Genomic DNA, 15747 nt, shown 5'->3' on the forward strand with positions numbered 1-15747 from the left:
TTGATTGGCTGTGTTACATGTTCCTGTGCAGTCGGATTGGCTGTGTTACATGTCCTGAACACAGAATGGTGCACCATCGGTGACAGACATTAAAAGTCCTACTCCCATTGTTACAGATCATTGACATAAACCGACATGGAACAGAAAGAGATGTGACAAGAGTGTGAATCAGGACTACAGGCTAGAACTGTGTGGAGCACAGTGCCATCTATTGATATGCTAGAGGTAGTGGAGCTCTGTTCCTTCTTCAAATATACACTTACATATGAGGCCAGTCACATTACGCATGAACTGACAGTAGTGTCCATATTTGACTATTTTTCAACAAAAAGGAATTGTGGAGTCTAAATGGTAAAATACTGCTTTCCTTTCTACAAAATACGGTGCACCTAAGGATACATGGAAATAAATGGTCTGAAGAGGATTGCCACAATAAATAATCTTATGTCCAGCAGGTTGTTCTTACCTGAGCCAACAGATAACACATTCTGGGCAACTCTATGACATAAATATGTTTTTCAGCTCTGATATAAGCTCTTCTATAAGCACTAGTAGTCATTTTTTTCTGATCTTAGTCATCAAATATATCTTGATCATATAGATTTTTGAGCTCAGGTTAAAATTTTAATTATGTACATCTGCACTGATTCACAATTCTTATACATCTATTACCCAGTATATCTTATATCTCCATTTCACACCTAAGAAAATAACTGTCTATACAATCCAGAATATTATTAGGCTCAAATTATTTGATGATGAGGTCAGGTTTGAGTCTCCGTACTGATTATTCGGTATTATAAGGTGTGAGGTGAGACTACCATGGCCCAGAATGCATTGCTGCCACAGAGCTCCACATACCACACAAACAGAACCACACTCAAACAAATATGGCAATACAAAGAGCACAGCTGATTTAGAGAACAAAAACTAGATATGAAATCAAAGCATCGACATCATCATCATTATCATCATCACCATCATTGTCATTATCATCATTCTGGTAATCTTCTCTTTGTATAAACAACATTGTTATTAACAAATCTAATAGAAAGATGAAGTGGTTCTCTCTCTTCTCTCCTCCTCCACTCTCTTTTAACTCCATCACACCCTGGAAGACTGGAGTAAGGGGAATAATGTTCGTGTATTTACATGTATTTGAGTGCGTACGTGTGTGGGTGTGAGGGGTCAGTGTGCTTGTATGTCTGATAATTTTGTGCAAGAGGCAAACAATATAGTGCAAAAGTTATTATAATTGATGATGGAAATGCTCACTGGATTAAAAAGGATTGTGCTGTTAAGTCAATGACGATCTTGTTTTTTTAATTATTACTTGTCAAAGGATCTGTTATAAAACTGCGGGGAGAAACAGTTCCACTTTACTGTAGTCCGAAATCTGAAGGTTTAAAAATGGCACTGGCCTCTTGTCCCCTTTGTGCCATCCTTAAAAGAATGGGGGATAATTTCCAAAAGGAGTGAAAGGGAGGGAGGTTGGGGCTCGGAGAGAGAGAACTTCACAGACATAAAGAAAGGACCAAGAAATTTACCCCCCACCCAATCCATCCAAAGTTTCTTTGTTAGTTTTTTCTTTTGCTGTTGTTTCAATCATGCAGGATTTTTCAGAGGGATTTTTTTTATTCTAGGAGTTCAAACAAAGCTGAGCAGTGCAACAGAAGAATCAAGCTCCAATGTTTCCAACAAGAAGTAGAAGAAGAAGCCGTAGAAGAAGAAAGAGTGAAGACCATTTTGTTATTTTTTTCCTCTCCTCTTTCCATATACATGTATATTTTTTAATTTTCTTCTCTCTCAAGTTTGGTGGGGTCAGTATCCATGACAGTTCCCAAAAACGCATTCAGGCTGTGCGTGCCCCTGCCTGACCCCTATCTATTTTTTTAGGCAAAAACCCACCCTCACGCACACGCACACACACACACACACACACACACACACACACACACACACACACACACACACAGCCAATGGCCTCACCCTCACTGAAATAATTATTAACAGTAAACACAGATGATAAAACTCATCAATATAACCCAACATGTGGGTGGATTTTTGCAATTAGACGGAGCTCCAGGTCAAGTGTAAAGCATGTGTCATTTCTCCGTGCGTTTCAACTCAAGCATGAGTTCTGGTTCGTGGTGACTGTGGTGATTGTGGCCCGTCACATTGAACGGCATGTCCCGAAAAGAATGCAGTACATTTCTCCTCTGCATTAAAATGTTATGTAAGTCCATATTTTTCCATTTAATCTTTAAATGTTGGTGTTTTTTTACCTACATTTTTTCCCCCACGCTACGCTTCCCTTGTCCTTTCGTCGAAGTTAAGTCGTCCAAAACATTTGCAGGGAAAGCGTTACAGAAAAGAGAAAACACAAAGAACGGAAAGGAAAGAATCATGCTTTGATTTCCCCCATTTGGAGCCTCCAAGCACACTTTGTAGTGCTTCCCTGGAGCATGCAGACTTGGGGAAACGTCTGGCCAATATTACAGCCACCAAGGTGGCCTTCATTGTGGCATTTTCTGTAGCAGAGTCCCATTTCAGCCAGTGCTGAAGAGCTCCCTTGATCCCTTTTCCCGTCCCTCCCTCCCCTTTCCCCAGAGGCTAGCACCAGTCGTCCTCATCAGTCTCACTGTAGGGTTCATGCAGGCCCTTCCTAGGCCCTCTGGGGTGGGGGGGTTTGTGGGGTCCAGAGTGTGGGGGATGGTGGTGATGGGGGGAAGGTGAAGAGGAGCGGTACCCATTGGGCATCCGGCGGGCAGGAGGGGGCGCCGGCTGGCCCTGCTGGGCAGGGATGTGACGGGAAGTCCTGGGTGAGCGTGGGTGTGGGGAGTTATGGGGGTGGTGGGGGTTGCCTTGGGCAGGGGGGCTTTGATCATAGGCCGGAGGCTCGTGTCGGCCAAAATCGTAGTCCTGGTCATCGTAGAATCCGCCATCAATGCGGCCGTGCCGAGGCGAGCCGTGGTGGGACGGTGGGGGAGCTGTATGGTGGGGAGGGGGAGTAGGGGCAGGGATGCGAGTCTGGGGGCCAGGAGGGGGTGTTGCCCCAGGTTTACGGACCACAGGCGAGTAGGTGACGTGGGGCCGCGGAGTGGCCGGGGTTTGGGGCAGCTGCCGGCGCCCTCTCCTGGGTGTGCTGGTCCCCGACGTCGAGGGGGCAGGGCTTCCGCTCACTGAACTACTGCCCTACACGAAAATGGAACAAGGCAAATAAAAAACAAAAGAACGACAAAATTTATCCCACACACGAGAGAGAGAGACAGAGAGAAAGTGAGTGAGTGAGAGAGAGAGAGAGAGAGAGAGAGAGAGAGAGAGGATGAAAATGCAGAGAGGTGAAAGTAACAGAGATGAAAAGAGGAACAGACCAAGAAGAGAATTGAGTGTGTGTGGGGGGGGTGTGGTAGAGAGAGAGAGAGAGAGAGAGAGAGAGAGAAAGAAAGACAGAAAGAAAGAAAGAGAGAGAGACAATCGAGAAAGAAAAGGGTAAGAGAGCAACACGACAATGACACAATAGCAGTAAGGAGAAAAAGTAAGTTGTGAAATAGTGAGGGAGGACATTAAGAGTGGAGTGGCATTAAAGAAAAACATTGAGAAGCAGGAGAGCAGCGTGACCAAATGCAAACGACGAGAAACAAAAAAGCGACCCAATGTTGAGAAGCAACATGTCACAGAGAGAGGACAGAAAAAAAAAACCAAAAGGAGAAAACAAATGAAGAGGAGTTGAATTCCATTGGAACGGTGAAAAAACTTGCATACTCTCATACACATAGAGCTACAGTGTGCAGATCTTTGTGAGGCTTGTGCATTATCTGATGTGAATTGTCAGATATATTAGCATCAACAGCCATGCAATATTGTTTCAGACTCATTCATGTCTGAATACAGTATTAAGGGTTGGTGGTATAAAAAAATATTGTCAAGATAAACAGCAAGTATCAAAATATTTAGTTAACATTTAGTTACATGGAACAGAAAAAATATCTTTAAGGACGAAACTTTTAGAAGGGAACAAATACAAACAACTGGTAAAGATTAAAATACAATATAAAACATAATAATGAACAGCCACCAAATTATCTAACTTTGTAACTATACAGTTTCTGTCTGGTGACAAACGGTCTTTCTGTTTGCAGGCATTGATATAAACTATTATCATTAATATGACTGTTACAAGACTCACCCTAATACTGTAATTGTGATTCTGTGCTCTATGATTAAAGGGTGGTTTATAAGCCATGGTTGTTCAGAGTATTAGAAGTACTGACAGCACACATGAAAAGTGCAGTTATGTAATTAATTACATGTCATCATATTGTCCACCCCTATACAGTACACAATACAGAAGTGTTCCAATAAAAACACACAGACATGTTCCAGTGACAAAAGAAAAGCTCTGCAGTGGAAAGGAAGCTTGGAAATCCATCAGATTCGATGGTTTCACTTAGGAGTGAGATGAAGGTGTGTGTGTTTCTGTGGTTTTGTGAGTATGAATGTGTTTGTCCCACCTGTCTGTGGGTGAGGCACTCACGCCCTTCGCTGGGCGAGCGAGACCAGCGGCGGTCTCTCTCCCGAGGCGGACGGTGCCCGTAGTCCCCTCTTTCTCTCTCAGGTGTGTAGCGCTCTTTCTCTATGGAGCCGTGGTGGTGGTGGTGATGGTGGTGGTGCCGGCGGTCCTTTGCTCTGCCGCGGTCTCTGTCCTTCTCTTTCTGTGGGAGGTCACCGGACTGAGTCGTGGTGCTCAGGTCTGTGCCTAAACCTGTAGGTCACAGCCAGAAGATATTACTGCAGCCACAGCCACGCCAATAGCCATGTTCTGAAATGTTTTTGACACTACCTGACCAAAACTACTCTTTGAGGCATATAGCAAAATGGCCTAGTTGTGGTTTTTGCAAAATGTTGCAAACAAAGAAGCCCAGACATCTCTGACCCCTGCAACTTCTTCAAGCTCCTCCCGGGAGATCTGAGTCTACCCCTGGGCCTCCTCCATGAAGTTGGCAGTCCCTGGTTTATCCCAGCGGGAGGCGTTCAGTGTAAGGATCAACTAGATCCTTTCATTGCAAAGGCACATCAGCTCTCTTTCAAGGTCCATCTGAAATACTCCTTTAAGACTTTACTAGTGTTAAGACGTTTATGTCATTCACTAAAGGGTTAAGCTCAATTTTGTTCATTTGGTTCCTGGAAGAAATCACACTATAAAGAACATAAAACAGTTAACAACTAAAAAATAAATTAACGTATCTTTCTTGTCTTAGGCTGAAAAGCAATATTTTCATTTTCATTATGTCCAATGTCACAAGTGTCACAGAAACGACTGAACGAGGTCCTAACCTGTCAAAAGTCTTTACTTGTTTACTAAAAAATCTAAGGTTAAATCAAATTACTTCTAATGTTAACTGTCAACAAATAAAAATACGCTTCATGAGACAATAATTCAAACCTCAAAAAATTTGGATTACACTAGTGTTTTACAGAATTATATTATAGCTTGCCCTTTTGCCAGCTTTTCTTACCTGTGTCAGCATCTGTGTAGCGGCTAAGAGAGCGCTCCGAGGCTCTGTGGCTGCGATCTCTGCGCCGATGTCCATGTCTCTGTCCTTCTTCAATCACTCGCTCCATAGCATAATCCTCACCTCGCGACACTCGCCCCAAGCGCCCATGACCCAACGATGAGGCTGAACGCTTCATGGGGCTGCTGTCTGTAATGGTCTGTTGACGGAGAGAGGGACAGGGAGGAGAAAGAAAGAGAGAGCGAAGGAAGAGAAGAAGTTTCCAAATGATTAAAGAGTAATGTGTCAAAAGAAGCTGAGAGGGGAGTGTAGCATCTCAACTTTCTCACAGGACTGTACATAGAGTTGCCAGGTTTTTATTAATGCATGCACTTATTGCCGACTTTAGCAGAAACACCTAAAACACAGGTGATTTTAAGTGTACCGTTGCTTACTATAGCCGCTTTATTGATAGGGGACCCTCAAAGGACCACAGCTGACTAGATAACATTACAGTTCTTATAGCACAGTGGATTTGCTGGGAAGGTCTGAGTGTGGTACACCAATTCTATGCGGTCAACATTTTTGTGCTCAGAAACTGACCACTAATGATGGGCTAGATCATGGCATCCCAGTGTATGGCCAACAGGTCTGATTTGGCCAGTCTAGTTAACCATAACTAACTGTCTCACCCAATGAGAGATTAAGTTTATTTTTATACACACCACCTTACCATTACCTTGTCAGCATCACTGCTGTTCTGAGAATACAAATAATATAGACCAATAAGGTAAATGTTTCTGCTAAAATGGCCATTGAGTGTAGATACAAGGTGCTTTCACCTAATTAACTGGCAATTCAAGTTTGCGCATGTGGATGTGTATGTAGGACTGGTTGCAGGTCTGATTATTGGTTAGTGTTTAATGCCTATGGCCTGAATACAGACACCCACACACACAGCATCAAATCTCAACAGCTCCAGACACATCCATCATGCAACTGCCGGATAATGGGGGAAAAAGACATGGAGCAGGAGAACAAAAACAGCAGCAGGAGAGAAACAGCACCAAAGTTCATGCCTTTCATGCATCCGTGATTGAACCTGCAAAAGATGAATCACCCAACAGCTTATAATTGATTTCCATTGCTGCCTCCCAGCCCGCAGAGGACCAAAGCCTATTTCACACCATCACACTTCATGCATTAGAGGGCCTTTTTAGGGCCTGCAGTCTTATTATATCATAAATGGGCAAATCGTTTCATATTCCCTTTATGAACACAATAAAATCTGACCATGGGTTAGCTGGTAAGCATGCAAGTCCACGTTGGTCACTGTATAATGGATCAAGACATATTTGGAGCTGTGTGCTACAGTGTTTTCTGCGACTATATAAAATAAGTTCCATGCTTCTTTTACTGGTGCTCTGCAATACTTAATGAGCCAGTGTGTGCTCATCTTCACATCACTATGTAAAAATCAAAGTTTCAACACACACACACACACACACACACACACACACACACACACAAAAGGCAACCTAAGTGTCATTTGGTGTTTTATCTGTTTAAAGTTTTTGTAAATAAAACACAAAAGCACTGAGAAATCACATCATTTCCCAATAGAGGAGGGTAGGTTAAAGACATTATTTTTTGCCCAGGCACTAACTTTTAGTCCTAGTTTGTCAAACCCATGCACACATCTGTCTGTATTTACTTCTGCATAACAAACCTAAGGCTGCAATTATCCACAAACACCATGATGGTTTAATGTGGGCTGTTGTGTTCTGAGATATGCAAGGGCTGCAAGCAAGATATCTACATGCAATATTACATTAATAAACAGAAAATGTTGCTTCATCAGACCAACATTAACTTTACTGTATAAAGTGAAATTTATTGTTGCATTTTCATAAAAGCAAAGCAAAATACCCTTGTTAAAATGCTAGCCAATTTAGGGGCAAGCTTCTACAGTGTAAGCAAAATATAGCTGCCCAGAGTGAAAGTGAATGCTCAGCTTAAAATATTTTAATTAATTATACTTGCACTGATATAGCACTTTACAGCACTACACACTTTGGAGTTCTGTTCCTTGATGAACGACAGGTTTTTAAATATACAAATTTGAGATACAAAATAAAGCTAGAAATCCATTTTAAAATATACAACAGGAAAAGTACAATATAGATGTGACTATATCAGAATGATTAAACCCTAAACAACTTTCAAGCTTTTCATTTGTAATGTCCACCCTGCTATGGTAGCAACATAGAGGTGTTAAAATTTGACCTAACAGACCACCCTCCCACCCACCCACCCACACACACACACACACATACACACAAACACAAATGTTAGCAGGCATGCACATGCACAGGTGGGCCCTGACAGTACAGTAGACAGCTAAGAACACAGACAGATGGACAGACAGAAACAGGCAAACATTCTGCCAAGCATGAAAATGGCTGATATATTGACAAAGGCTTGATGCCAATTCTAATGCACTTGGTGCACTGCAGACCACAATTTTAGAAGATTTACATCTCAAGAGATTTACATCTCAAAATGTACATTTTCTTTTCAAATTTTCAAGATTATTTAGTAGTTTATTCATAACAAATGTATGTAACCGCTTATCAACTTCAGGGTCGCGGTGAGTCCGGAGCCTACCTGGAATCACCGGGCGAAAGGCAGGGACATACCCTGGAGGGGGCACTTTCAAAATTAGCAGTCACTTAAAAAAAAACTTGTATTATGTGTGAATATAAATCCAGGGTTCATATGCCCAACTTCAGAGTTATATTTCAACAAATTCTTTTGGCTTAATGGTCTAACTGGTGCATGGGTCAGTTCTTTCATTGTTCGAATCTGTGGGTTCATTTACAGAAATGAAATCTGAATTCTGAACTGCCTTACACAGTCAGACAACTTCTGAATATATGCATACAATTGCTATTCAAATTTGAAGAGAATTAAATTTTCATGAATGTTTTAAATTTCTAAACTATAGGACACTTTACTGAAATAGTGACATTATTAAAATGTGAGAGTAGAGTGTGTAGAGAGGAGAAGAGGAAGGAAAGTAGTTAGAGTAGCAGATGGAAATATAAACATACACCGAGGTTATTCCCTCGATGCCTTCCTCTCCTTCTCGGCTGCTGCTCAGCCATAAAAACAAACACAAAGCGGCATCATCAGCACAGATGGCACACAGACACAAACACACACAGCAAGCACAGCCGACAGAAGACACAGGAGCATGTGGTTGGAGAAGAGAGAGCGTTTAAAGAATACCAGGTGGGGGAGAATGGAAGGATGGGAAAGAAAAAGAAGAAAGAGAGTGGAAAAGAAAAAGGAGAGAAAGAGAGCGAGTGAGAGAGAGAGAGAGAGAGAGAGAGCAAGAGAGAGAGCAAGAGAGAGAGCGAGAGACCAAGTGAGAGAGAGAGAGAGAGAGAGAGAGAGAGAGAAAGAGAGAGAATCCGGTTAGAAACAGAAGCTGCGGTGAAGGAGAGACACTTACCACAGTAGCACACACATACTGAGGGCCAGGGGCAGTGTAAGAAACACCATTGACGCCACGGCACAGTAACGCCACACAACATGGTACACAGTGAGGTGCAGAACACGAGACACAGAGGAAAAATACAATACATAATGTGTTGCCAACATGTACGGTAAGCGTGGGACCATGGAACTATTCTACATTTACACATGAAACACACAACTAGGGCTGTCACAATCTTGGTCAAGGTTAGGGATGTGCGTAATTTTGATATTCAAGTATCTTCAAGGGTTTATGGATGGATAGTTAGACAGAGGAGGAAAGTATGTAAATTTTCAGTTTAGATAAACTAAAGAGCTAAAGCCACAATGTTGGATGCTGATAAGGAGTCACTATATTCTGCTCCATGTCCTTTTCTTAGAAGTGGACAATGTGCCAACATTTTCGCTTTTAGAAGTAATATTGAGTACAAAATCACTTTTTTTATTGTTTTCTTGAATTTGGCAAACCTCAGCTGCTGAGTTAGGATTGTTAGCATTTAAAGCTGCTTCCTTGGTGTTGGCATGTTTATGTTCTTCCAATATTTGGAATTTGTCACCTTGAATGTGCCAGCATCCAAAATTTGCACAACTGTTCTGTACATGCACATCCCTAATTGCCTTATTAATGACCCTGCAGAGTGAGTGATGATAGCATTACATATCTGAAATTCAAAGGCAAATTAAAAATATGTAGTTTCTATAAAAGATACCATTTTAAATACTGGATAACAGTGATTTTAACTTTTTATTTTACTCTTTTAAAGGCATCTTTTTGTTCTTTGCCCAGTTCTTTAAAGTTCTGTCAGTTCTGTCCATAATTAATAGTCTTTATTTACAACAAATTTTTTTTAACTATATTTACATAACTGATAGTGACAGCCCTATACAATAGTTTTTCCTAAGTATTGTGTGGACACATCGTACACAAAGTTGTAAAAATTGCAACGTACACACCAATAACACCCCCCCCCCCAATCTAGTTTAACACATACACACTGAAAACACACATACGCAAGTGTCAGTGTTTATATCTATAGTCATGTCTGATTTCACTTGGACTTCTGGGTTTCTGAGTTACTTATGGAATGGCAATTTAAAAGCATTAAATCAAGGATACAGTCAAATCTATAATCCGATATGAAAAGTTTGTTTAATTACAGATCACTAAGTAAGCAGAAAAAAAAAAAATTAAATATACTTAAAAGAATATGTAGAAAACTTATAATTTTTAAAACAACAGCTCAAGAACATCCATCACTTGTTCACTAAAAGAAATGGACTCCTAAAGAAAGAAAACAAATAATCTTTTATAGACAAAACTGCAAAAAATACACACAGGACATGCAAGAACACATGAATAGGGAAGAAAAAGATTTTAGAAAATAAAAGTCCTTGAGAAAGTTGAACATTGAACAATAATCAAGGAAACAAAACAAATGTTGGTTAAAATCTGTACTTGTGTGCGTGTGTGTGTGTGTGTGTGGGTGTATGTGTGTGTGTGTGTGTGTATGTGTGTATATGTGTATATGTGTGTGTCTGTGTGTGTATGTATGTGTGTGTGTGCACATGCACATTGTGTTGGTGAGTAACCACGACAATCACTGGAGCACATGGCGTAGCGAAGATGGTGTGGCATGGAATGAAAGAGGATATTTTTCTACTACCCAGGGGCAGGCACAGAACAAAGAGTACAATTTGCTTAAAGGGAAGTGTCTTATTCTGTACCTGCATCAAATATGCATTTTAAGTTAAGATATTTCATATCTAGGGTATTTAAAAATTTTAGTGTTTGAACATAAAATGTATTTTACATACATTTTCTCAAACACCTTTGAGTACTTTTAAATACTTAAAATGAATATCTACCCCAGGTCTGGTATTGTAGCAAAAAATAAAATTATTACTGAAAATTATTCAGTTCAATTCAGAAACCCTTTGTTTTAAAACAAAGCAATATTAACCCCTTAAACCATAAGCATTTATAGGTGAGCCCATACTTTGGGTCCTCATGCTTCTATTCACAAGTTTAGATACACAGCCCCTGGATAATTCAGATCAGTTACTGAACAAGACATGAAAAATAAAAGTATAAGCCGGCAGTTCAAGGGGTTAATCATTATACATATAAAATCATTATACATTGTACAATATAAAAAATGTAATCAATTTTAAATCCAATTTGTGTAACGCCAGCTACCCAACTTCTCCTATTTTTGAACAGGCTAAAAAATATATCTTAATAAAAGAGGGTCAGGTTCATCGCAGACAGAGGCAGCCATGGGAAGTGAACAGTCCAAAGGGAGAAAAAGGCTGACAGACAACAGGAAAGAGAGAGAGGACGGAAGGGAAAGAAGAAGGAAGACAGGGAAAAGTGACAGGATGAAAGTGCTCACTTGGTTGTCTGCTGGGAGTCGAGGCATGGAAGCAGCCCTGCCGTGGCCTTCCATCGGCAGGAAGTGCTCAGTGTCCGAGAACCCGTCCCGCCCCATCTCTCTCATCTCTACCGTCTGCAGAAACAGAGGGAGAGCATGTGTGATTGGCCAGCGACAGCAGGCCTGGAGGGGAGGCCAGAAGACAGGCCTGAACCCCGCAGACAGAAGGAGACTTTTTCTGAGGAGATGCTTTATGTGGCAGGACAGTCCGGCCCCAGCCTCTGCTCTGTGCCCTCAGTGCTGACTGAGAATAGCAGCGTTATTCACCTTGTTCGAATGCCAGCCTTTCTGCTTATTATGCAGAAATCATCATCAAGAGAAAAAATGTTTAAAAGCAAAAGAACTTTGAGCCAGAGAGGTTGATGTTTGAGATCATTCAAAGTAATATGTACTGGATGGACAGCTCTCAAAGTAATTGGTCCAAATATTCTATGTGACTTCAGCATGGACATTGTGTAAAGTTAGTTTTTTTTTTTGGGGTGTATTTTAGGAATCAATTTATACATTTGTTTATATTTAAAAAATACAATCAAGTTGATCAGTGAATGCATTAAAAGGAATGACTGAGAAAATCTCTAACGTTTAATTTCTATTCAAACCCTTAAGCTTAAGGTATAAAACCAGAAACTGTTAGAAATGTGCCGTATTCCAGTTGCATTTTATTTGTATATAATATAAGAAATTGAATTACATATTGTGAATGATTTGCTGGCCCTCTGTGGGATTAGCAATATGGCCAGCATGTGAAAAGGGTGAATTCCCTTGTTTGGTGTAAAGGTGACGTAAAGGTCAGAGACTGTACTTCATAATTTGTGTGTAGGTACATATATATATATATATATATACACACACACACACACAGGTATTCGCCCACTCCCTCTCACAAGTAGTCATGCAAGCACACTAGAGGTTTAAAAAAGGAATTGATACATCACATTTCCTCAGTCTGCAGCAGCTGACTTATAGGATTTTTATTATTATTATTATTATATTATTTTTTTTTACTGTACTACATTCAAATGTAAATATATGTTGTTAATTGTTATAGTCTATATTTGCCAACAAGTGGTCCTCCAATGTATTCTAAGAAAGCCCTTGACAATTCAAATTTGTGCGCTATTAAGTGCGGTATATTGGGTTGGAGCAAAAATACGGACCATTTCTCTGTTTCGCATTAATGATTTAAGAACCACTGGTGTATAGTTCATCTAGTTTTATCTGAAATATTAAATTTCATTACACAATAATTTACTTAAGAATTATAACTAAATTTATAGGTTTGGAGACAAACAGAAACACACACACACACACACACACTAAATAGTGGTACATATTCCCTTTGCAATAAGCATGTAATAACAAAAGCAGAGCTGGGCAGGAGTGCCTTTGGAAGTCCAGAGGGGTTCAAACATCCCTCCCAGACAGCCGAGCATGGATGAGCTTATGAGATGGGATGATATTTTTTTCTTTTCACTGTTAGAGACAGACACAGAGAAACTGGAAGAAAAACTGGAGCGATAAGAAAAAAGAGAATGGCAGAATTTAAAAGTGGAGGATGGTCCACAGGTTCCAGTTACTGTCTGCTGGATGTACATGGAAGGAGGGCAGACAGACTGGTCCATCAGAGCCATGGCCAGAGTAGTCCAGCAAAATATACCCACCACAAACAGTTAGGAAACAGCTGTTAAAAAAACAATGCAGGAAGCAGCAATAATTTTTGACTCTCAGTCTCCAGCACACATATATGAAGTGGCATGGCACCACAAAGTCTTGGTTGGTTTTGCTGCTGTGTAAGTATTAAAATATCCACATAAGATGTGTCATTCTTCTGTCACTCGCAAATAGAAAACTTACCATCAATTATCCAAGTCTATTTAAATCTTCTTCCATTTGTGTGCGTTCATTTCCATGTTGGTAACAGTACAATAGATCAGCATGTGGAACTGGAACTTTCTGTGCTACTATGTTTCCTACCACTTAACGAAGCTCCAATCTGCCTTCATTGTTGAATGCATGAACACAATTCACACTGTAAGGGATTGTTTGTTCCAAATGGTATTTTTGTCACATGACAAAAAGCTTTATTTTTTTTTTTGAGAAATCAAAGAAACTCTAGGTAATATAAGCATTTTTTGCTTGTTGTGCACCCCCTACTGTAATTCATTTTTACAGCATATTATTAAAATCAATAGTAAGGGGGAGGGAGGAGGGGTTATTTATTTCCTTCAGTCCTCCAGAATTTACATAGTGCAGTTTCTGCAGTGGTGAACTCAAAGTAGCAGAGACAGAGGCAATATTCTCCTTATTACAGGCCAGTGAAGCCTCACAATGATATTAAAGCTATAATTTTAAAATAAAAATATTATGTAATGTTCCTTTAAATGGAAAAATGTAGATTAAATTACAAAAATATCTCATTTGTTGTGTAGGCATTAAAGGGTTTAAACAAGAAATGTTCTGCATTTTCTCATCCCCTTTAGCCTGTTTGTATTTCTTGTGAATATAGACGCATGTTTGCACATATGTTCCCATGACATTTTTCTGTAATCAGTGATAGTTGTAAAAACAAACATGACATATGCTCTAACCAACATAAAGAAAACCATAGTCAATATATAAACAGGCCCCATATTTTACATACATTTAACAACTAATAAGACTGTTAGTCCTGAAAGATAGTTGTCACATCATTTTTTAGCAGAACAAATAAATAACTTAGCTCAGTATTATCAACAGTAACGTTTCATTTTTTACTAACAATTCTTCTAAATAGACATCTGTGATTTAACATTAAATAAATGTTGCATGACACAAAGAAATAGCTGGGCCTTTAATGTAAACATGACAGTGTGTGTGTATAAGAAGCATCTTGAGTGTGTCTGAATATGTGTGCGTATTATCTGATACCTGTGAAGAGGGTCGGTTCTCAGCTGTGTCCTCTGGGGGCGGACCTTCTGGGCTCCAACTCCCTACTTTCTGAGACATCTCCTGAGCTCTGGCCGTCACCCATGACTGACTCTGTGGGATGCCTCCATCAACAGCCCTAACACACACACACACACACACACATACATACACAAAAAAGAGCTTTCCTCTAACTCTTTCAAAAGTCTGTACCTAATCTGTTCAACTTTATAGTAGAGTTACAAGATGAGTTATCAGCATGCTATTAATCTTAGGACCACTTACTGTATGTTCACAGTAGTAGGCGACAAAGCAGCAAGCATCCAGTTATGTCTTATGGAAGACATTCAGCGACAAACAGCAGGCAACATGTTGACAAATCAAGTTGAGATTTCCTCAACTTTATGCAAATGAGATATGCCGCAATGAAGAGACATTCTATACCAATTGGCTGCAAGAAATTCTTTGAACCAATCATAGACACAGGGTCTGAATTTCGGCAAGCTTCAGGCACACCCCTGCGAGTGTCCTCGACACACCCACAAGAGAACTTGGGGCAATTTAAGCAATTTCACGCCTGCTAGCGTGAACGCACAGTTACAGTGGTTATTTAATTATTTAATGCTCACTATCCAAATCATTTGTTACAAACACACTCATCCAAGCACACTGGGAAAAAATCACTGCATTTAAATTCCACTGAGTGTATAGAGCAGCGTAAATTATTTGCATTGCTTTATTTAGCATCCTCAGCTTCTTTTTTCAAATACCCTCTTTGATTGTAAAGACAGACCAAAGTGCAGAGAGCATAAATGAGAGGTACACATGAAAACACTGTAGTTTACTTACAGACTGTTGGCTGGGTCTGTTTGCTGTTCAGGAAGCCCGCTGAGTCCCTGGCCTGCCTCCTGGTTTGGGGATGGTGGCTCCAGGCGCTGAAACATTAATGGCGTTCGATTCTGTGTAAGATACAACATGGCCTACAGCTGGTATCAGGCAAGCTGATGGGAAAATGGGGGTGGGAAGGAAAGGACGGGATTTGAAGCATCCCCAGGTGCAAATGGGAGGGGCTCCATCGGCAACAGCAGACGGCCAGATCAGTCAGCCTGAAGGCATTCTGGGATTTGGACGCTGGTGGGTAATGGGTGGATCCTCTGAGCTGAGCAATCAAGAGGCTGCCAATGGTACCATGCTGAGAATTCATTTACTCTGGTCATCCCAGTAAATGAATGGCTCCAGTAGCCAGTTGGATGCTAAAATGAGGCGCTGCTGAAGCACTGTGGATATTGTCCTTTCAGTTACTTCTAATCTCAAATTTTAGTTGCTCAAATTGCATGATGTTGTAGATGCTACATACTCACAAAATTACTTACATT

The 15747-nt window shown here is 40.4% G+C and overlaps 1 protein-coding gene across 11 annotated transcripts in view; it reads right to left on the reverse strand.

The window, feature by feature from the left end:
- Positions 1-685: 685 nt before the first annotated feature.
- Positions 686-15747, reverse strand: part of cacna1aa (calcium channel, voltage-dependent, P/Q type, alpha 1A subunit, a) — an 86853-nt gene continuing 71791 nt past the window's right edge. For 8 of the 11 annotated variants that reach the window (XM_066641925.1, XM_066641929.1, XM_066641927.1 and 5 more), the window contains exons 42-47: positions 15221-15330; positions 14375-14510; positions 11429-11542; positions 5520-5715; positions 4515-4765; positions 686-3195 (exon numbers count right to left, since the gene is read on the reverse strand). In XM_066641925.1, the coding sequence (XP_066498022.1) occupies positions 2614-3195; positions 4515-4765; positions 5520-5715; positions 11429-11542; positions 14375-14510; positions 15221-15330 (1389 nt within the window). In that variant the 3' untranslated portion in view covers positions 686-2613. The remainder of the gene's footprint in view (positions 3196-4514; positions 4766-5519; positions 5716-11428; positions 11543-14374; positions 14511-15220; positions 15331-15747) is intronic. The other 3 variants (XM_066641931.1, XM_066641930.1, XM_066641932.1) reach the window with 2 other exon arrangements.

Source organism: Hoplias malabaricus, chromosome 13 (assembly GCF_029633855.1).
Source record: "Hoplias malabaricus isolate fHopMal1 chromosome 13, fHopMal1.hap1, whole genome shotgun sequence".
In the NCBI taxonomy this organism is placed as follows: domain Eukaryota; kingdom Metazoa; phylum Chordata; class Actinopteri; order Characiformes; family Erythrinidae; genus Hoplias; species Hoplias malabaricus.